The sequence below is a fragment of the Sminthopsis crassicaudata genome, chromosome 4 (assembly GCF_048593235.1).
Source record: "Sminthopsis crassicaudata isolate SCR6 chromosome 4, ASM4859323v1, whole genome shotgun sequence".
Classification (NCBI taxonomy): domain Eukaryota; kingdom Metazoa; phylum Chordata; class Mammalia; order Dasyuromorphia; family Dasyuridae; genus Sminthopsis; species Sminthopsis crassicaudata.
In genome coordinates this window covers 313979140-314003074 of record NC_133620.1, presented here as the reverse complement: position 1 = coordinate 314003074, position 23935 = coordinate 313979140, and the positions used below count along the sequence as shown (strand labels likewise).

Genomic DNA, 23935 nt, shown 5'->3' with positions numbered 1-23935 from the left:
AGAGAATGTCTTCACCAGTGGGCAAAGGGTTCTGGCAGGACAGCTTGCTAAGACAGCAGCTTCCTTGGCAAGCATAATCCTCAGAGTTCAGAGTCGTCTTTTATTAGGTGGTCCGAAGCTTGGGCTTCCATTCAAAATTGAATGAGATTCATTCAATTGTTGTTAATGGCCTGGGCCTAGTCTCCAATTGAAAAGAGATTATCTTGGGAGTTTGAGCTACTTGTAGTGGTTCCGGACTAATCTCCAACTCAATAGAGTCAATCATATCCCTGGCCATGATCTCTAACTGAATGAGATCACCCAACTGGGCTCCCCGAGGGTGAGCCTCTTTCAGAGGAGAGTTTGAGACTCAGGAACTTCCCCCCCACCCAAAAGGGGAACAAAGCCTCAGGGCTCCCCAAAAGCCAAAGGGGACTTGAAAAGGAACTAAAGTCATTTCAATGAAAACTAAAATTGAGTCAAATTCTAATGTTCCCAGTGTCATATCTATGTGGTAACATAGGCCACTGATGGGATAGGGAAGGTCAAACTTATGCTACCTCAAATGACAACAGCAGCCTCTTTTAAAATAATTTCAGGGGGCAGCTAGGTGTCGCAGTGGATAGAGCACCAACCCTGAATTCAGGAGTTCAAATCTGGTCTCAGACACTTAACACTTCCTAGCTGTGTGACCCTGGGCAAGTCACTTAACCCCAGCCTCAGAAAAAAAAGATAATAATAATTTCCATTTGGGGCAGTGTAACATGCACTCCTAGCAGTAACAATTACTAGTCTGTCCTAGGCCCAACAGAGTACCTTTGACCACTGACCTTTGCAGTGTCAACTCTACCTGGCTCGCCTCCTCTGAGGCCTTCAAAGGTCTCTGGCCACAATTTCTTGAATAGTAGTTTAATAACCGGTAGCACACTCAAGAACAGCCACGTGTAATCTTAAAAGCCTTTATTATATCTACTCACATAATGCCCTGACTTGATAGTTCCCTAGTGAACACCTGGTCTGAAGACCCATGTGTTCACTACCAAACTTTTTACCTCTCTCAGCTATCCATCAGCTTGGCTTGGCTTGGCTACCCCAGGCTAAGGAGCCAGGTTAAAGAGAGCGACTGCTGTCTGCAGTGGGCTTATAAAGGGCCTGTGAGGTATCACACACACAGCCAACCAGTGAGAGAGCCGTCACCCATTATGAAGCTATCTCAATATAGCCAGTATCCCACCCACAGGGCAGTTCCTATATCCACAGAGAATACTTCTGGGCCACTTAAGTATCTTGCAAGCTGACTTAGCCTGTAATTAGCACAAGGTCTGGCATAGTAAGCATCTGATATTTTTTCATTTTGTCCTATGAGAAAGGAACTGATTGGGTGGCTTTTTTTGTCTTTTTTCTTCCTCTTCCATAACAATAAAAAAAACTCCTCTGTAATACCCTTCAAGTTGGGAAGCAGATAACCTCAAGTCTCAGACTTTCTCTAAATTTTTTTTAAATTATGAACTTATCAACAAACATTTCCATATGTAAAGGACAGGGAAAAAGGATTACATAAGAAATCATGACTCTCTTGCATAGCTGGTTTGAAAATATACATAAACTTTATCATGTTAAGAATAAAATCCTTCTGTGTATTCTGACTTTCCCTTTATTCTCACTTATTTTTTACATGTTTCACTGATGTTTTTCTTCCTCCCCTCCCCCCCATTACTTTGGAACACATCTTTCACAACTAATTTTCTGCAAGGAAAAAGTCCTACTGGCATTTACAGAAATCAGTCAAGAAACTTACATGGTTCTTACAGGACAGATGAAGGCCAGTTCAATTCCTTTGCCAGAACAACTGATCAAGTTTCAATTGTGGCATCAGAAAGATTCTTTAGGAGACTATGATGGAATCACAAAAGCAACTTGAAAAAAGAAATTTAAAACTCAAGAGAGATCTATAGTAGTATTTGTCCTCTAATTTATTCCTCTGAAAAAAAAAAAAATTATCCTAAAGGATATGTAGTAGCACTGTTTAACTTCATGAAGGTGGATAAAATAATTATTTTAATGTGCAATGGGAAGGCCAGGGTAAGTCATGCTAAGAAAAGCTTACGCTATTCCAAATTCATTCTTCTATTATTTATTCAGATGACAATGATTCTAGAGAAATGTAGCAAAATTGAAAATACTGAAAAAGGAAAATTGGCATAGTTTGATCTTTGAGATCAAAAAATTTGCCAAAACAGATTAGGTATCTCTCTATAATGCTAACTCACTGGAGTTAGGAGCTTTTTAGTATCATCCTCCAGAAAAATACAAAGAACATCCGCTATACCAGACCATAAGCACATGGCCCACTGATCTCTTGGTAGGTTTTTCTTAATAGCTTTAAGAGTGGCAACTTCTGCCAGCTAAGGCTTTTTTCTTTACATATTAGAAGTTTCATAGGTCTTCATTAGAAGGCTTTGGAATAATTTGCTTATTTCTAAATAAGAGTTTGTAAAGTCCTAGAAAATTTACAAATCAGAAAAATGAAGCCACATCAAAACCTTTGAATGATGCTCTAATGCTTTAAAAATAGGAATGGAAATATATTTCGCTTTTCCAAATCTACTGCTTTATCTATCTTTATACACCTTTATCTAATTTAAAAATTTTTATGACTCACCTTCCTTGAAGAGCTATTTAAGCTCAGCTCAGCCTATGCCAGGTAAGAATAAATTTAAATGGTGGTCTTTCAGAAAGCATCTATTTAGCTCTTCCTGGGTCCAATGTCCTGATAAATGCTGGGAGAAACAAATAAGACACAATATCTTCCCTCAAACAGCTTTCAATCTAAATACCAAAAAATAATTCCACAGAATTGGTTAAATTGAAAGCAAGACCTGCCATAGAAAAAGTCTGAGTTGAAAATGTTTCACACTCAGAGTTTTAAGTTCACCAATCTTTTTCTATCTTAGGAGTTGATATAACATGAATTACAGCTCATTTTGTTTTTCTAATCTAATACCTACCACAGATTATTCATTTTCAAATGTTAGTTGATGCTGCAGCTTTAAAGAGTGTGACCAGAACCCAAATACCATGAATTTTATGACCTTAGGAAAAAACAGAGAGGGAGTACCAATCTAAAAATGTGACAAAAGAAAAAAAATGTGTTTTAATCCAATTTTTTAGAAAATTCATGTGATGACACTCTAATAGATAAATAATGATCTAATGTTACTGAAAAACATAACAGGAAAAAATAACATAAAGCTGCCCTAAATACATTTCAAGTATTCAATACTACCCATTGCCACCCTATGAAAAATAATATGCATTTTGTGAATTCTTCTATGGAGAAAAGAATTATAGTGTGCCTGGACTCTGGAAAAAGCTTGCTTTGGGGAATTTGATTTTGTAGTCTGTACAACTTTTCCATTATAATTAGCTTCTTTTAACAAATGAAGGCAAAGCAGAAGAGCAACTTCACTTTGCTCTGGAAACCGGTATCTCTTTTTGACACACTTCATATCTCTTACAATGCTACAGCTATTTGAAAAAGACTCAAATACAAACACCAACTAAGAGGATGAGTGCTAGGTTTTTTTTAAAGGCATTATTTCTCTATATTTGAGATTGTTAAATCATATAATGTATTTATGAGTACTAATACAAAAAAAATTAGCCAGACTGCTGATTTTTAAAACATATAGCATCATTCAAAGATTTTGTTAAGTGATGTGATCTCATTGAAGTATTCACAGTCTTTGATAGGAAAAAACAAAGGCAACAGTACCTTCTAAAGGCCATTGTGCTAAATGAGCGAATATTCAAATGGCTTTGTGTACAATGTAAAAATGATACAATATAAATCCAAAGTATTATTACACAAAGTATAAAAATACTTCATCCTTAATTAACTACTGGCATTTTTACCATGGGATTATAAATTCAACCATGTGCAGAACATTTTTACTCAAATCCCAGGATCCAGAGATAGAAAGGTAGACAACAAAGGCTAATTATAACAGTATTAGCTAAGAGAAAGTTTGTTAGGCATGAATAGCAATATAAAAATGGATTCAGTACTTTAGTTCCTTCTACTTCTCATCCAGGTCTTCATCTAGCATCTAGCAAGGCCAGGAGGTAGCAATATAAAAGTACAAAAATGAAAAAATAGTTCAAAAAAGACAAAAGTCACCAGTGCTATAAATAGTAGCTGGACAAAATGGAATCAAATTGCATCTGGCATCATGCTCCAGCAAAAAATAGCTGATGAAATCTAACTTCAAATTCCCAAAATTCTCTTCTGTTAGAAAGCATCATTGAGCAGTTCCACACTAATATTTGTAGAACATGTTTCAGAAATAATGATTAAGCTGTGGGATAAGGTATTAAGGAGAGGAGTCACTCCAATGCAGCCAGTTGCTCAATGTCATGTCGTATTTCTTTAGCACGCTCTTCAAATTCAGTTCTTTTCCGGGAAGTTTCCTTTTCCTAAAAACAAAGTAACAAGATATTATAATGGTGCAAAAAGCTTCAAATTCATTTCACAATTACTTTCTAGGGCTATGTGAAAGGCAGTCAAATATACAAGAGACAATGATTGATAAGAGATGTCTCTTTGAATGCCAATCAACTTGATCTTTATGAAGAAACCTCTAGAGCATCACCCATTGCAAGAATCATAAGCACAGCTTACTAAGATAGATTTTGGTGACAAGAAATACATGCTAAACACAAAGCAAAAATCTCTTTAAAATACATAAGTGCCTTTTTGGACTGGAGATCCATTTCCTCACCATGCATTCCATTCTGTTCTGAGGTTCTATTCCTACCACTATGCACTCTCTTGAAATTCTGAAAACTCAATGATCATTGTCTGCTTACAATCTTGACCTCTGAAATATCTGATACTGTGCCTATCATTACAAACTCCTTATAGGGGCAACTAGGTGGTGCAGTGAATAGAGCACCAACCTTGAATTCAAGAGGACCCAATCTGTTCAATTGAACCCAAGAGTTCAAATCTGGTCTCAGATGCTTAACACTTCCTAGCTATGTGACCCGGGGCAAGTCACTTAATCCCAGCCTCAAAAAAACCAAAAAACAAAAACTCCTTATAATTCCTCCTCTTCTTTGCTTTCATAATTATTTCAATCTAGTTCTCTAAAACTTCTTCCATTCTCTTCACTGACTACTCTTCTGTTCTTATTTTGCAAAGAAGTGATTAGGCAAGGTGAAGAAAATGACAGATATATCCTATAGCTGGTTCCCAAACCTATCCTCAATAATTAATCTACTCTCACAAATACTAGCATTCCTCCCAATTTCCCATTTCTGTAAATGCCCTTCATTTGTTCTATTTTAGCCCTACATTTATCACTTTTCTTTTAACTCTTCATCAAAGTTATCAAAAGTATTATTAAATTAGCCTTTATGACCTCCCTTCTTCATCAAGGAATAAAAATATTTCCATAAACTTAATAGGAGTGAAGAGGGAGAGGAAGCAGGCCCATTTTAGGGAAGAAAAATTGAAAAATATATTGTACTTTTAAAAAAGTTCATTACATATTCCCTTTAACTAAGGCAATAAAAATGTATCATGTATAAGTTGGTTTGCTCAAGAAATTGAAATCTTTATTAAACTCAAAGGAAAATATTAAGATAAATCAGAATTTATTAGATTAATTTTTAAACTTAAAAAACAAAACAAAAAGGAGAAAAAGGATATTTTCACATTTCCATGTGCATAACATAATATAAAGGATTCAATATAAAACCATAAATTATCATTTCAGGCTGTTTAATTTTTTTAAACTATGCAATAAATACATTATTTTCAAAGCTACCCAGCTTTTCTGTGCTTCCTTCTAAGTTTTTTATTGTTGGCTAAAGTGTGCTTTTTTTCTATCTTCTCTTCCCATCCCATCCTTAGAGAAGGCCACAATTAAATAGCAACAATACATATACACAAACATACAAATACACACATAAGACTATACTATATATATATATATATATATATATATATATATATATATATATATATATATATATTTTTTTTTTTTTTTTCCTATTTGTTACTTCTTTCTCTAGAGGTAGATAGCACCTTCCTTAACAGATCCAAGTCTTTTCATGTTACTCTAAAATCAATTAACTAATAATTTCTTATAGCACAGTAGTATTCCATCACAGCTTGTTTAGTCATTCCCCAATTGAAGGGCACCTATCATTTTAACTAAACTGATAGGTATAAGATGATATTTCAGATTTATTTTAATTTATATTTCGCTAATCAATAATAATTTGGAGCATTTTTTAATATAACTATACTTTTGATTTTTTACATAAAAAAGTTATCTTTTCTTATCTTTTGACCATCTTATCAATTGGGGAACTAGTGTTCTTATAAATTTGACAAAGTTCTTTAGTACTTTACTACTGTGTATTTTGGGTAATTTCTATTCCTTAATTTAAGACTTTTAACATCCTTTTAAGACTCCTTCCCTTATCCTCCCCATCCTAATTCTTAATCTACACAATTCTTAATATTTTAAAAGCTCCTTTTCTTTCCCTAATGAAATGTTTCACATTCTCTTCTATTTTTTCATTCTTTTGTCTTATAACATCCCCCCTTGCCCAATTTTAGTTTTCAAGGAGTTATTTTCTTTCTTAAGTTGTTAGATCTTCCCCCCCCCCCCAATTTCAATTACTCATTAGAAAAATATCTGATCTGGAAAACACAATATAATATTCTCTTTTATTTTGAATTGTTTGCTTACATTTTGTTTTCTTCCTCATTTTTTTTTCTTTTAGATCTGATTTTTCTTGTGCAATTTGATAAATTTTTTGCACATGTTTTACATATATTGGATTACTTGCTGTTTAGGGGAGAGGAGGTGGGAGGAAGGGAGGGAGAAAGAAAAATTTGGAACACAAGGGTAAATGTTGAAATCTATCTTTGCATGTATTTTAAAAATAAAAAGCTATTATTAATTTTTTTTTTATTTTAGTAGTACTTGCTTCGGCGCACATATACTAAAAAACTCAATAGTAAAATTGGAGTAGAATTTATTATGCTTCAGCTGTTTTAAAAATAATGTGGATGGAAGCGGATGAGCAGTCATGATCTCAAAGTTAAAGCTAAAATTTAATTAAAAGAGATAATAAACAGGGAGATTATACTAAGAGTCACCAATATTATTCCACATTGTTTTAGAAATGCAAGTAATGAGAAGAAAAAGAAATTGAAGGAATCAGAATGGGAAATGAGGTAATAAATTATCGCCTGTTGAAGATAATATGATATAATTGGATAATTTTAAAGGTTTATCTAAAAAATTAGTTGAAGCAATAATTTTAGCAAAGTAGTAAGGAAAGAAAGTAAAATAAACCTACCCTTAGCTTTTTTACAAACCACCAACAAAACCCGTAAGAAGAGATAGCTATAAAATACCCCATATAAACAGTATAAAATATCAAAAAGTATACCTGCCAAAACAGATCCAGAAACTACATAAGCCTAATTATAAACAATTTTATACAAATAAAGTCATATTTAAATAACTGGAGAAATATTAATTGTTCATCAATAGGCAAACTCAATATAAGAAAAAAAAGTCAATTCTACTTAATTCATTTATTCAATGCCATCCCAATTAAATTACTAAAAGAATTATTTTGCTAAGTTAAAAAAAAACAACAACAAAATTCATTTTGTAAGAACAAAGCGTAAAGAAGTTCAAAGAAACTAATGGGGGGGGAAAACATAAAAAAGATTTAGCAATACCAGATTCTAACCTATATATGACAGGAAATATCAAAACTATCTGGCATTGGCTAAGAAAGAGAAAGGTAGATGAATTATACAGAGCAGATATGCAATACACAGTAGTAAAGTGTTATAGTAAAGCTTAAGTTTGACAAATGTAAAAATATTAAGTTTTGGGGATAAGAATTCAGTATTTGGTAAAAAGTTTTGGGAAAACTGAATAGATTGGGAGAAATTGAGCATGGATTAATATCTTAAACTATGTGCCAAAATGGATATACAACCTACATATAAAGGGAGATATCACAAGAAAATTAGAAGAACATAGAACATATTGCCTATCAAATTCATTTATGAATAAATAAGAAATAGAGTCATTATGAGGTATAAAATTTAAAAGTTCTCATACAAATAAAACCAATGTAGCCAAGACCAGAAGGAAAGCAGAAAAATTAGGGAAAATTTTTCAGTATTCTCTCAAATAAAGATTTCATTTCTCAAATACAAAAAAGAACTTTACCAAATTTCTAATACATCCCCAATTGATAAATGATCAAAGAACAAGCAGGTTTTTTTGACACAAAAATCAAAAGGATAGTCATATCAAAAAAAAAAGCTCTAAATTACTAATGATTAGAGAAATACAAATTAAAACAATTCAGGGTTGGGATCTTTTATCTGTCTATACATCATCGAGAAACAGAGTAGATGTTCAATAAATACTTATAAAGTATGGACTTTTCAAAGTTAAAAAAAAAACAACAAACCCAATATTATAGAATTGGACCTAGAGAACCTAAATAGGATTCATGCCAAGTTCTGATTTTAAGTTATACATACAATCTTGTTTTTGGCTCTTTCTTTGTCCAGTTTCAGAAACTCATTGAGGGTTAATTCTTCAATCTTCTTCTTAATGCTGATGAAGGCGCAACTAGATGAATGCTTTTTATGTTCCAACCTAGCAAATGAATACAGAATAATATAAAAGAAAGAAATCTAGATATAAAATTAAAAATTATTTTTAGGATGTCAGATTCTACACTCTGTACCTTATTTTATATAATCAGTTTCCCAAGTCACACCAAGTGTTTGGTGCCCAATACTAATTTATATTCAAAAGATAAAAAAAGGAAAATAAGTAAAAATCTTTGCCTTGGGGTATTTACAATTTAATGAGGCCAGGAGATAAAATAGACATTCAAAATAAGGAAAGAGGGCAGAATGCAGTAAAGATAAACATTTAAACAAAATGTTATAAGAAATTTAAGGGAGGGGGCAGCTAGGTGGCACAGTGGATAGATCACCAGCCTTGAATTCAAGAGGACCTGAGTTCAAATTTGATCTCAGATACTTAACACTACCTAGCTGTGTGAACCTAGGCAAGTCACTTAATCCCAGTCTCAGGGGGAAAAAAAAAAAAAAAAAAAAGAAATTTAAGGGAGAGTTCACTTTTCTTTGAAGAAAGTGGAGGAGATCAGAGATTGCTTTATATAAGTAGTATCAACCTTAAAAGGAAGTTTTAATAGCAAAGATGTGAAAAGACTACATTTCAAGTTCAGGGGACAGCCAGAACAAATAAACATAAAACAGAAGAAGTCAAACTACGACTAAGAACAAATAAAAGTCCAGCTATAAGTGGAATATAGAATAAAGTACATGAAAGGAACTAGAGCAAATTAAGTTAGAAACAGGTTGGAGTCAAATTGGTCCTTCTATGACATCTACTATGTGACAGGCACTATGCCAAGTACTTTAAAAACATCATGTCATTTGATCCTTACAACATTGCTGAAAGGGAAGGACTGTCATGATCTCTAGTTTACAAGTGAGGAAACTGAGGCAGACAAAGTTACTTGCTTAAGGTGATATAGCTAGTAAGTATCTAAAACCATATTTGAACTAGGGACATCCTGACTCTAGGGCCAGCTCTCTCTCCACTGCACCATATGGCTACTGTTTGACTAAATAGTATTACTAAAACCTAAGTCTGATCATATTGCTACCTTAACCTTATTCAGTAAATTCCACAGAATTATTCTGTTTGGCATTTAAAGTGCTTTGCAACTTGACTACAAACTACCTTTTAAGCTTTACTTCTTCCCTGTACACATTCTACAATCCAAACTAGCCTTGCTGTTCTTTTTCTTTTTTTTAATATATTTATTTATTTTGAAATACATTGCTTTATTTTTTCCCCCCTGAGGCTGGGGTTATGTGACTTGCCCAGGGTCACACAGCTAGGAAGTGTTAAGTGTCTGAGACCATATTTGAACTCGGGTCCTCCTGAATTCAGGGCTGGTGCTCTATCTACTGTGCCACCTAACTGCCCCTAGCCTTGCTGTTCTTTAAACAAATGACACTCCAACTCTTATTTCTGTGCTTTTGCACAAATTGTCCTAAAATGTACTCTATCCTCACTTTCACTTTTTATAATTCCCAGCTTCCTTCAAAGCTCAACTTGAACACCATCTCCTATTTGAGGACCTTCCTGATCCTCCAGTTTCCAAAGTATCTCCAGAAAACTAAATATTTTTTTAAAAATATACTTATATATAAACATGTTGTCTCTTCCTACAAAATATAAATAAAGTCTGTGAGGGCAGAGATTGCTTTATTTTGTTTCTGTAACTATCTCCTATTATATTTGGAAGGTAGTGGGCATTTTAAAATGCATATTGATCAACAAGATTATGTGGCGATCAACTTGGCTCTTTTCAACAATGAGGTAATTAGGTCAATTCCAATTGTGATGAAGATACATCCAGAAAGAGGACTATGTGGATCACAATATAGTATTTTCACCTTTTTTGTTGTTTGCTTGGTTTTTTTCTCTCATTTTCCTCCCTTTTTGACCTGATTTTTCTTGTGCAGCATGACAAATATGAAAATGTTTATATGTTTAGAATTACACACGTTTAATTTATATTGGATTATTTGCTGTCTAGGGGAGGAGAGAACTTGGAAAGGAGGGAGAAAAATCTGTAACATAAGGTTTTGCAAAGGTGAATGTTGAAAACTATTTTTATATTTAAAAAAATAGAAAGCTATTGTAAAAAAAAAAAAATAAAATGTATGTGGATTTTCCATATGTCAATTTTTCAGATTCATTCTTCCCCATAAATTTTCTCTAGGCTTAATGTTCTCGGATTCTTTAATTATTTTTATACAATATAGCTATAATTGAACATGAACAGAATATGTAATTGCATACAAAATAAAACATAGACCATATTTTATATTTTACAAGACTGAAATATTTAATTGGCTAAGAACTTAATGTGGAAGGAATCAAACTACTTTCTCTTGAATAAAAGTTTAAATTTTACAAATAAAGCCATGCTAGTAGTTAATGCAGTCTGGTTCGTTGTCCTGCAAAATAAAAATAATTTTCCAAACAAAAGTTTTGATTTAGAATAAGGAATATAATTCTGATGCAGATCAAGGCTAAATCACACTGACAAGGACTTACATAGGATCATCTTCTGGTTCCCAGCCCTCTAGTTCCTTGAAACAGAAGAAGCACTGGGCTAAATCAGGCTCGTTCTCACTTGGGCAATGGATGAACCCAGCTTCAGCCATCTGCAAAAGAAAATGGGTCAGGATGATTGGGAAACCAAAGAAAACTAGTATTTCTTTTCCTTAAACAACAGAGTTCCAGGAAAACAAGAGATCAAGTAGATGGAGTACCAGTTTTCTTTCTACTTTGGGGCATAGTAGTAAACTGGATTCTAAAGGGTCTCTGTCTACATAAGTGAAGGCCTATGCCATACCGACTTTAAAAAGGGAAAGGCAAGGCAAGAACTCCGGATTCTTGGAACTGCTCCAAACTGATCAAGGATCTTTGTTGGGATTTGGAGGTATGAGGGCATCAACTGCAGAACATTACCCTTTTGGGGGTCATATGTAAAGTTGTCAGTTGAAGGATGGGAAAGCATCACCTGAGTATAAAGGGAAGAATACTAGACTAAGAGACAAAAGTCTCAAGATCTAAAGTCTCTTTATTCAGCCCTTTTTAGCTCTTTAACCTCAGATAAGGCCCCATTCCATGTCTTCTGTATTGTTCTTTAATAATAATGACAATAATAATAATGAAGATGATGGTAACTAGCATCTATACAGACTAATATGTGCCGAGCTCCACAAATATTCTCTCATAGATTTTTAAAAAATTCATCTTGAAGGATAAAAAGTCAAGAGTATCAAGAGAACCAATGAACAAAACTGAGAAGGAAGGGTAGGACCAAATTTCAAAGTATAATACAAAGATATAATCATGAAAACAATTTGATGAAACAGGTTGATCTAAGCAGATTAGGTACATAGTATGCAGAAGCAAATAAACATAATAAAAAAAGTGTTTGACAAATTCAAAGATAATGGAGAAAGAACTCATGATTTGACAAATATCTCAAAGTGATTATCAAGATAAGTTTAAGAAAATTAGCAAAGCAGTGAAGAAATTACCTGTCAGATCTATAGATAAGGGAAAAGTTCATGACCAACCAAGAGACAGAGAGGTTCAAAGAAGGGGAAAATGGTTCATTTTGATTATATAAAATTAAAAAGTTTTTGCATAACATGTTTAGCCTAAGGACAATAAATATGTTTAGAAAAATTGCACACATTTAACCTATATCAGATTATTTGCTGTCTTGGGGAGGGGGAAAGGGAAAGGAGAGGGAGAAAAATTTGGAACACAACATTTTTCAGGGATGAATGCTAAAAACCATCTTTGCATATATTTCGGAAAGAATAAAATACTATTACAATCAAAAAAATTTTTGTTAAGTTTTTTCATAAACAAAAAAAGTAGGTGGTGGAATAAATAGAGCACTAGCCTTTAAGTCAGGAAGACCTGAGAGTTAAAATCTGACCTCAGACATTGAACATTTCCTAACTGTGTGACCCTGGGCAAGTCACTTAACCCCAATTGTCTCAGCAAAAAAAAAAGCAGAATATAGAAAACAGAAGGGGGAAAGGGGATTGCAGTTTCTTTGGTAAAGGTCTCATTTTAAAAATGTATAGGGAATTAAGTCAAATTTGTAAGAATAAAAGTTATTCTTCAATTGATAAATGGTCAAAGGATATGAGTGGGCAGTTTACAGAGAAAAAAATTAAAGCTGAAAATAACCATATGTAAAAATGCTCTAAATCACTAATTAATGAAATAGATAAAATCAATTCAAGATATCACACCAGATCAAGATCAAGACATCATATCAGATCAGCTAATTTTATAAAAAAGGAAAATGGACAGTTATGTGGGTATAAGGTATTGTCCAACTGTTTGAGAAATCAATTCAGAACTATGCCCAAAAGGTTATTAAATCCTTTTGACCCAGGGTTATCACAACTTGCCCTATACTTCCAAAGAGCAAAAACAAGGACTCATATGTACAAAAATATTTATTGCAGCTCTGTAGTGGCACAGAATTGGAAACTGAGGATGCCCATCAATTGGGAAATGGCTGGACAATTGAATGTGACACAATACTGTACTATAAGAAATAACAAAAGGAATGGTTTCAGAAAAACCTGCAGATATTCAAATTGATGCAAAGCGTTATGAACAGAATCAGCAAAACAATTACACAATAATAACAATATCATAAAAATAATCAACTTTATAAGCTGGAACTCAGATTAACAAAACCAGTATAACTGCAAAGGATTCATGAAGACACATGCTATTCTTAAAAGTCTTTCTTTTTTGGGGGGAGGGAGAATGAGAGAAGGTGTAGAACACATGGATAAACGCAGAAATTTGTTTTGCATGATTACACATATGTATTATAGATTTTATTTTTCTGACCTCATTGGGGGAGGAATTTGAAATTTAAAAGTCTCTGTGCTTTAAAAAATAAAATTGTTTAAATTTTAAAAACTCAAAAATAAACATTTCATTTGATCCTCACACTAACCCTGCCAGGTAAATATTATTATCCCCATTTGACAGTTGAAGAAACTGATGCAGAGGTTAAATGACTAACTCAGATGCAAACAGTTACATCTGCAGGCCTGGTGCTCTACCCCACTGTCACCTAGCTTCACCTAGCTCCTGCTTTTATTAAAAAGAAATAAGATCGTAAAAATGAAATATCAGGTAGCCACAGAACATTAGTGTAAGAAATATATTCAGAGGAAGTCTGATCGTTCTTTTTTTATTTTTCCAAATACACCCAAAAGTAGTTTTCAACATTGACCTTTGCAAAACCTTGTGTTTCGAACTTTTCTCTATTCCTCTCAGTCTCCCCTAAATGCGATGCAATATAGGTTAAACATGTGCAATTCTTGTAAACATATTTCTATATTCATCACTGTGCACAAGAAAAATCAGATCAAAAGGGGAAAAAATAAGCAAACAATAATAAAAAGGAGGAAATATTATGCTTTAATTCACACTCAATCTTCACTGGATGCGGATTCCCTTTGTAGGATATCTACATCACTAGAGAATTCTGTCACATTTCTATAGAACACCTTGTCCAGCCATTCTCCGACCTTTGACACCACAGGAAGTTGCTATAAATATTTCCGTATACAGGTCCTTTACCCTGCCTGGATCACTGGGGAACGGCCCTAGTCGGGACAAGCTGGCAGCAGACAACGTCTCGGTAACCCTAATGCACGGGAGAAATGGACGTCCAGACTGCTGGAGTCACCGAGTCCCGGGAAGGAACCGGGATGCGGTGGTGAGGCCTTGGGGAAAAACAAGGGCGAGAGTCAGGCAGTGAGCGTAGTGGGAGGATGTGAAGGGAAGAGGTCAAGAGCCATAAAGGGATGGGCGGAAAATAACAAAACGGGGGGGGGGGGGGGGAAGAAGGGGAGAAGAGGGAGAGGGCGAGCCTCTATTAACCGGCCGGTGAGGGGCAGCGTCCCGTACGTCCGGCTCCTCAGTCTCACCCGCTCCGGGGTGCAGGCGCAGTCCTCCGTGAAAGGCCAGTTCTGGAAGGTAGAGATGCGGCTATCAAGCAGGTAAAGCTGCCAAGTCTGGGGTAGTGGCGGGGCGCTCATTTTGCAGCCGGGAAAACAGACCGTTTCAAACTCAGCCACCGCGCGGCATGCCGGGAGCACCTGGGCTTTCTTTGGTCCATGGCCTCCTGGGAATTAGAGGCGGGGCGCCGCAGGGCATGCTGGGAATAGTAGTCCTACATGCATCTCCAATACTCGCCGCGTTCCCATTTTTCAAAATGGCCTAGTTCGTACTTGGTAATTATAAAGCACTTGGCACATAGTAAGAGCTACATAAAGGTTAGATATATTCTTCCTACTACATTTTTAAACGTTTTAATTCATTTGAAATATATTTTAATGTCGTTAACTATTTCCCAATTACATTTTTTTTTTGAGGAAGCAAGCAATAGGATATTGATTATACATGTAAAATATTTCCATATTAGCCATGTTTCAAAATAAAACATACATTTACAAGAAAATGAAAAAAAAATTGACTGTGAGTTCACTTATGGAGAGAGAATTTTTCATCGGGATACTTTAGGATTGTCTTTGATCAGTGTCTTTTTAAAAATATTAAATTAAAGCTTTTTATTTTCAAAACACATGCATAGATAATTTTCTTTTTGTTTTGTTTTGGTTTTTTTTTTTTTTGCCTTTTCTTTCTTTTTTTTTATTTAGAATTTTTTTCCCACAGTATATATGCATGAGTAATTTTTTTTTATATTATCCCTTGTATTCATTTTTCCAAATTATCCCCCCCTCCCTCCACTCCCTCCTCCCAATGACAGGTAATCCCATACATTTTACATGTGTTACAATAAAACCTAGATACAATATATGTGTGTAAATACCATTTTCTTGTTGCACGTTTAAATATTAGATTCCGGAGGTATAAGTAACCTGGGTAGATAGACAGTAGAGCTAACAATTTACATTCGCTTCCCAGTGTTCCTTCTCTGGGTGTAGTTATTTCTGTCCATCATTGATCAACTGGAAGTGAGTTGGATCTTCTTTATGTTGAAGATATCCACTTCCATCAGAATACATCTTCATACAGCATTGAAGTGTATAGTGATCTCCTGGTTCTATTCATTTCACTCAGCATCAGTTGATGTCTCTCCGAGCCTCTCGGTATTCCTCCTGTTGGTCATTTCTTACAGAGCAATAATATTCCATAACCTTCATATACCATAATTTACCCAATCATTCTCCAATTGATGGGCATCCATTCAACTTCCAGTTTCTAGCTACAACAAAAAGAGCTGCCACAAACATTTTGGCACATATAGGTCCCTTTCCCCTCCTCAGTATTTCTTTGGGATATAAGCCCAATAGCAGCAATGCTGGGTCAAAGGGTATGCACAGTTTGATAACTTTTTGTTCATAGTTCCAAATTGCTCTCCAGAATGGCTGGATTCATAGATAATTTTCAACCTTCACCCCTGCAAAACTCTGTGCTCCAAATCTCTTTCTCCCTCCTCTCCCTCCTCCTAGATGGCAAGCAATCCAACATGATATACTTGTGCAATTCTTTCACACATACTTCCCACAGTCATTATGGTGCACAAAAAAAAAAAAAAAAAATCAGACAAAAAAAGAAAAAAAAAATGAGAATGAAAACAAAATGCAAGCAAACAACAATAAAAAGGTGAAAATACTACCTTGTGATCCACACCTAGTTTCCACAGTGCTCCCCCTGGTTGCAAATGGCTCTCCCCATCAAAAGACCTTGCTGAGGAAAAGCCACATCAATCAGAATTGTCCATTATTGTCTTGATCAGAGTAGCTGTTGTGTTTAGCGTTCTCCTGGTTCTGCTCACTTCACTTTTCATCAGTTCATATAAGTCTTCCCATGTTTTTTCTGAAAGCAATCTGCCTATCATTTTTCATAGCACAATAGTATTTCATCACAATCATATACTGCAAATTCGTACTTGACAGGCATTCCCTTAGTTTCTTTGCCACCATAAAAGAACTGCTATAAATACTTTTGTACCCATAGATCCTTTTTCTTTTTCTCCCAGCTCTCTGGGATACAGAACTAGTGTTAATATATTGGTTAGCTACTATTCTGCGTAAGGGCTGTTTGTAAAGTCTGTCATCCTTTACATTTTTTTTTTTAAATTCTGAAATTAAATACTGCCCCCCCCCCGCAAAAAATGCCCATATTCCTATGTATGCAGAAAAAAAAAACCCAAAGAAATGTATATGAAACAAATGAATTTCTAGTCTATATTGCTTGATTTTTAAAAGAGTATGAAATATTTTCAACATATTACTTTCAGAACTATTCTTCTTGTCTGTACTTTCTTCTGAAATCCCTTTTATTCTCTGTAGTTTAAAAAAAAATGTTTCATTGGCTCTTGGTTGAGCATTATTAATGCCTCTCCATCTCCCAATAAAGAAACAAGACAGTAAAAAAATAAACACTTCTTTGTAACAAATAAACATGGTCAAAGTAAATCTTCAAGGTTTATGTATCAAATAACACTTTTCTCTTTCCATCTCTCAGGAAGTGGAATAACATGTTTCCGTCCCCTGCAGGCATGGTTGTTTATTGCATTGACCAGACTTCTTAAGTCTTTCAAAATTGTTTTTCTTTACAATATCATTGTCCTTGCAAAAATTCACCTGATTCTGTTCTTTTCATTCTGAAATAATTCAAACTACCCAGGATTCTCTGAAGTTGAAATTTCTCTCATTTCTTAATTCACGTACCCCAATCTGTATAAGCTGTTCACTAATTTATGGACATCCTCTTAGATTTAGTTTTTTTTTTTTTTTTAATTTTCCTCTTTATTTTGTTTTGTCTAAAATTGTTGCCTTCCTCTTAGCAGTCTTCTTCCCAGCAGGTCTTCTAATGAATTTGATATATTATAAATTCTTTTAATGTAAGTGGTTATATTGTACATGTCCATTTTGGTTGAATGATAGTCATCAGGTTGCATTCTATATTGCTTCTTCTAAGTTTTTAATATTCTTCTCATGTGACCTAATTATGAGAAATAGCAAGTTTCATTTTCTTCTTTCTTTTTTCACAGTCCCATGTTTTTTCTTCAGACAAAACCAATCTATTTCCCAGATTTTCTTATGGAACTCCCTGAATACCCTTTGAAGACATGAAGGTTCTGAAAGGACTCTTGTCTCTTCTCCCCCTTATTAGAACATCTCTGCATTATGAAATGTTATAGCCCCTTCTAATCACTAAGATTAAATTTTAGGTTTGCATTTCTTTTCTTCAAAAATGCTTGAAAGTCCTCCATTAAAGTTATATATATTTTTACTGTAATTTATTCTTGGTTTTGAGGCTATCTCTTTTGCCTTTTGGAATGTTATATTCTAAGATCTCCCTTTGTTTCCTGACAGTGGTTCCTTGATACTTGAGCTGCTTCTTTCTGGATGTTTGCAATAATTTTTCAGTGAAGTGAGAGAACTGGATTTGGATTATATTTGTAGGGCTTTTCCTTTTGAAGAGATTTGTTTGTTCTATTAGTTTTCAGGGAGTCTGTTACTCGATTAAGGTTTTTAACTATTTACTTAGCCACTTATTCTCCTTGCAATTATTTTTTTTCCTCCAAAGCTTTTAAATCAGTTTTAAATAAGTATTATATTACCAAATAGTTGTTGAGGAAATTCGATATTTTCCCCTTAAATCTCTGTTTATAGCTGTTACAGAGTTACTTTCTCTTTCTAGGCTGGATTTGTTTTACATCTCTGGGTCTACAATAATTTAAAGTGGTAATTATCTTCTTTGATTTAGTTATCTCTGACTTAAATGCCTAAACTGGGGATTCGTGCAAGCACCCATAGATATCCTTTGCTTTGCTTTGGTCCTGCTTGGTCTAGTCTAAATAACCGGACTTTTTATGCTGACCTCTTTCTCTCAGAGCTAGGTCCCTTTCTTGATGTTTGAGTGCTGGGATTTCAGGGTCCTCAATTGTTGTTTCAGGACAGAAGTTCTAAGAAAACCTCAGTGATGCAGGTGGGAGCACTGCTATAACACACTGCTGTCCTGTGGTGTTTCCAAGGTTTTCTCTGTGAGTTTCTGACCACTCCAAATCTTTCTGACACAATTTCTCTATTCATACTGGGAAGCTACTGGATGGTTATATTGGCACTACCTTTGCTTAGATGCTCTCTTTCTAATTGTCACAGGATAGAGACTCAATCAGAACATAGTAGTCAAGGTCCATGCAGAAGAGTTAAGGAGAATGAGTCCTTCTATGTTGGGTGCTAGGTGGTGATTTAACCCTAAATGACATTTTATTAAAAAGAATAGGTAAAAAAAAAATTGAGAGATATAAGGCTGTACTTTAGTATAACAAGTATTATCAGAAGATCTGATTATTCCTCTGTCATGGGGATAAGGGGAAAAGTCAGAACCCATTTCCCCCAAGTGTTCTGGATATATTATACACCATAGAATATAATCATACCCAGGCCCCTTCTGATGACCTAGTGTTTTGGTTCAGGTGGATGTATGGTGCCTTAGTACTGAATCACTTGGTGCTTTGCGCTCTTACAACAAACCCTAAGCAGTGTCCCCTGGTCCCTCTAATGGAGCTGGGAAAGATAGCTAGTTCAGAAAGGATTGGTTGCTTCAGGAAGAATCTATCATTCAACAGACCTTACTTAAAGACAGTGACCTTCCCCTTTAGACTAATTTCTCTTCTAGTTTTCTGAGGATTTTTTGAGCATCTCCCTTCAGAGCTCAGAGAATAATGGTGAATTGCTTACATATGGCAAGCAGACAGCACTCTTGCTAGCATAGGTGAGTTTAAGATTGGATCTCAAACCCTCGCTGTCTCTTCTGGTTTGTGTTTCTTTCCTTGAGCATAGGTGACTAAGTAGTGATCCTAAAATGGAATTCAGGGGATTGGGATGTCTCAGTCAAAGCAGACTAATAGTACAAGTTCATGCATCAGAAGGGATGAAAACAATAGAAGCCTAACCTGAGCTTGGTTTGCCAGAAGATAAAAACTTTATGCACTGTCTCACAAAAAAAAAACCCCAAACAAACCACTCATGTTTGATGTTTTAGGTCTCATCCTCTCTGTTGAGCAGAACTAAATTACAGGTTACTAATATTTAATTAAGGCTTTCTCAACATGCACTAGCACACAGGCACAACTTAACTTTCTCTGAGTCAGCTGCATTCGGGATGAGAGATTTGGGAAGGATTTTTTGGGGGGGATGGAATGTGGACAAAGACACACTACCATTCACTTTGAGGGCCACAGACTAAGCATGGGAGGAAGTACATGTCCAAATTCACCAAAATGGCTCTTTGAGTCTTTATTGGTATGCTCCCCATTTATATTAGTCAGTAGCTACTGCTGTCATCTTTATTACAATGGAAAGACTTATCCATTTTTCCAATTATATGTCTGCATGTTTTTTTGTAAAGAGTTCAAATAATTCCTATGTGTCATGATAGTCTATAGATTGTAGCTATTCTGAAAAGTATTCCTTTTTCTTTTTCTTTTTTTTTCCCCCCTGAGGCTGGGGTTAAGTAACTTGCCCAGGGTCACACAGCTAAGAAGTGTTAAGTGTCTGAGACCAGATTTGAACTCAGGTCCTCCTATATTCAAGGCTGGTGCTCTATCCACTGCACCACCTAGCTGCCCCCTATTCCTTTTTCTATGACTGCTGAAGTTTTGTATTGATAATGTAGAGAAAAGCTAATGATTTTAGGGCATTTCTCTTATATCCTGATACTTTGCTGAAATTGTTACAATTAATTTTAGTTGTCTTTAGGATTTTTTAAATAAACCATCACAACATGCAAAAAAAACAATTTCGTTTCCTCTTTCCCTATTTCCCTCAACCTTTTTTTGTCTTATTATTCTACAATTATATCAAATAGTGGTACAGTTAATATCTTTAGTGTGCCCCCTGACCTCTTTGGAAAAGCCTGTAGTATTTCTTAATCATTGTTCATTCTATTCTTTCTCTTGGTTTTAGGTAGATACTGTTTACCATATGAAAAAATAAGTCCATTCATTTCGATGTTTTTTTTTTTTTCTTTTTCCTGAGGCTGGGGTTAAGTGACTTGCCCAGGGTAACACAGCTAGGAGGTGTTAAGTATCTGAGACCAGATTTGAACTCAGGTCTTCCTGAATTTAGGGCTGGTGCTCTATCCACTGCGCCACCTAGCTGCCCCTCAATGTTTTTTTTTTAATATATGGCTGCAAAATTTGCTTTATCACCCACCATTTTCAGAGAAAACAGTTTCATGTTGTCAAAACTATTTTTTACTAAACATTGTGTTCACTTTACTCCCTTAAAATGCAACTACTACTGGTTTTCAATTGTATTTCATGTGTTGACCACCCCTGATCAACATATAATATTAATCAGCCAGTGTGAGTGAAATCTACTTATCTGATATTGTTTTTCCATTACAGGGATTTCTGGAAATAGAAGTATTCACCAAATTCATCATTGATATCTTTTAGGTTTTCTGGGAATAAATCTAACTGCAAACCCAAGAAATATATCTTAAGTGGAACATTATATCCAGAAATGTGATGGAATTAGTTTGAACTGGCTTTCCAGAGCTAATTGTTAAATTTTCTATATGAGCACTTACATCTTAGAAATTGACAAATGCTATTCACCAGAGCCCGATTTGTTGGATTGTTTGATTAGATAGGTTTAAATGCTGGAGAAAAACATCAGTCATGCAGATTAAATTAAAAATATGCCACAGAAACTCCTCTTTCCTCCCTCCCTCCCTCCAAGCTTGCTGTTAAACCTTTTACCAGTATACTCCTCCTTAGACCCAGGGTTCTCAAACCCCTGGATTTGGTCCTGGAGAGCTTAACCCGGAGCCATTTTTCCTCTTTGGGCTTATGGTACCCATAAGAAGGACAAATATAGTATAGGTATAAATCAAGTCTAGATCTCTGCCAACATGACCAGCCTCCATACCCTTCCTTCAAGATGATGGATATAAATTAAGTATACTACAGCCTTTATTTCATCCCAGAAAATGCAAAAAACACAAATGACTTAAAGGAGCTCATAAACAGATGCAAAAAACACATGTAGCATTCAGATGACAATAATCATTAGATTATCAGAAGGCCATTATAATTTTTGTCAGCTTTGAGAATATCATTGATAATTTTTTGGTAATTGTAGTTTTCCCAAAAGGTTTTTGTTACTTTAAAAAGTTATTTCCATGTGACTTTTCTTACCACTTCTTTATTTGAGAATCCAGAAATATCTTCTTTTTGATTTCAGCTTTATTGATTGTTGGAAATTTATTTTTTCAGATGAAGGAAACCTACACCATTTCAATCCACTGTTTAGAGAAAAATTTTCATTAACATGAAATGGTGGTAAGAAGACCTTTTCTAGACTAACTAGTGCTTGGCTTATCATATTTGTGTGGTGTGTGTGTGTGTATGTGTTAATGTAGGATTTTTTTTCCATCTCTGCTGTGCCATTCACCAAAAAAAGCAGCAATATTTGGCACACAAATTACAACCTAGCAAAAGAATGATCGCTTCCAGATCCCTACATAATATGCCAAGAACACTTTTCATGCTTAATGGTTGATCAAGAAAAATTTCCTGTTTTCAGCATATGGTACTCTAGGACAAGAGATTCCATCTATCCTTTTAATATAGAGTCTAAGAATTCAGCATGATTTTAGGATATCTAAAACTTCAAGGTTTTGAGAAGCAAAGCCAAGATGGCAGAGTAAAGGCAGGGACTCTGGAGCTCTCACCCAAACTGCTCCAAATTGCTCTAAATAATTACTTCTAAACATTTTAGAGCACCACAATACCCGAAAAGATGGAGTGGAAAAAATTTCCAACCAAAGACAACTTAGAATGTCAGCAGGAAAGGTCTGTGGTCCCAGAGTGAAGGTCAGAGTACAATCCCAGAGCAGATTACACTAGTGCAGCCCCTTACCCTGCCCCAGCCTGGGAATCAGCAAAGAAGGAACAGATCTTGGGCCTCTGAATCAGCAGTAGTACTGGCAGTTCCCAGATGTCTCAGCCCAGAGACAAAGACAACTTGGAAAGTCTCAATTAAGATGAGAGAACCTTGGAAAACCAGCAAATCAAGTGGATGGCTGTAGTAGTTTCCAGAGGCCTCAAATTATTGGGGGTAAGTGGTCTCTTTAGTAGAACTGAAAAAAGACTTTCTTCAGCACACTAGAATTTATAGCCACAGTGGAGGGGGACATTCCTCACAATTCCAGGGCAGAAAAGAGTGCTTGTGGTCAGGTTTCTAGAAGGATCTCTGAAAATAGGTGCACAGATATATATATATATATATATATATTTTTTTTTTAAAGAAAAGGACCTAAATGTACAAAAAATATTTATAGCAGCTCTTTTCTCAGGGCAAAGAATTGGACATTGAAGGGATGCCCATCAATTAGGGAATAGCTAAATAAATTGTGGTATGTGATTATGATAGAATACTATTATGCTATAAAAAATGATGATCAGGATAATCTCAAAAAAACCTGGAAGAACTTCCATGAGCTCATGCAAAGTGAAACATACTGTGTACAAAATAACAGTGATATTGTAGGATGATCAGCTGAGAATGACTTGGTTATTCTCAGCAACACAATGATGTAAGACAAGTCTGAAGGACTTATGAAAAATGCTATCCATACTAGAGAAAGAACTGATTATGTGTAAATATGGATTGAAGCATACTTTCTTTTTTTCTTGGGGGGCCAAGGGAGATCTATGTTTTCTTTCAAAAAGTGATTTATTTATGGAAATGTTTTGCATAACTTTGGGTGTCCCTTCTTAATGGGGTGGGGAGGAAAGAAAAGAATCTAGAACTCAAAGTTTAAATAAAAAGTAAAGAGTTGTTTTACATGTAACTGGGAAAAATAAAAATATTAAATAAAATAATGGGGGGAAACAACTTCATGGTTTTAAATGTGAATAAAATCATTTAGGCCTGCTTGAATTACTATTTGAGGATCTGAGGATTATTTGTAAACTCCTTAAGATCAGGGACTATCTTTCTTTGTATCTCCAGCATTTAGTACAGTGTCTGGTACATACAAAGTGCTTAATAAATGCTTATTGACTGAAAAAAGCTACTATTCTAAGCCCAATTCATACAGGCTGCTTTTTACCTTAATAGCTGCTTCATCATCATCAAAATTCTAATTTTCTATTTATGAACATATTTCATCACTACAGAAAACAGGACCTATAATTAATAGTAGATTTGCATGTTTATAGTGTATTTAAATCTGAT

The 23935-nt window shown here is 34.9% G+C and overlaps 2 protein-coding genes across 2 annotated transcripts in view; one reads left to right on the top strand and one right to left on the bottom strand.

The window, feature by feature from the left end:
* Nucleotides 1-1566: 1566 nt before the first annotated feature.
* BIRC5 (baculoviral IAP repeat containing 5) lies at nucleotides 1567-14829 on the bottom strand. Its single transcript, XM_074260266.1, has 4 exons — nucleotides 14636-14829; nucleotides 11202-11311; nucleotides 8573-8690; nucleotides 1567-4455 (listed from the first exon to the last, which is right to left on the bottom strand). Exons 1-4 carry the CDS (start codon nucleotides 14744-14746, stop codon nucleotides 4366-4368), a joined length of 429 nt encoding a protein of 142 aa, XP_074116367.1. The 5' UTR covers nucleotides 14747-14829; the 3' UTR covers nucleotides 1567-4365.
* The window catches only part of TK1 (thymidine kinase 1), a 42963-nt gene continuing 33320 nt past the window's right edge, over nucleotides 14293-23935 (top strand). Inside the window, exon 1 of the mRNA XM_074260265.1 lies at nucleotides 14293-14424. The gene's annotated coding sequence lies outside the window, so the exon portion shown is untranslated. The remainder of the gene's footprint in view (nucleotides 14425-23935) is intronic.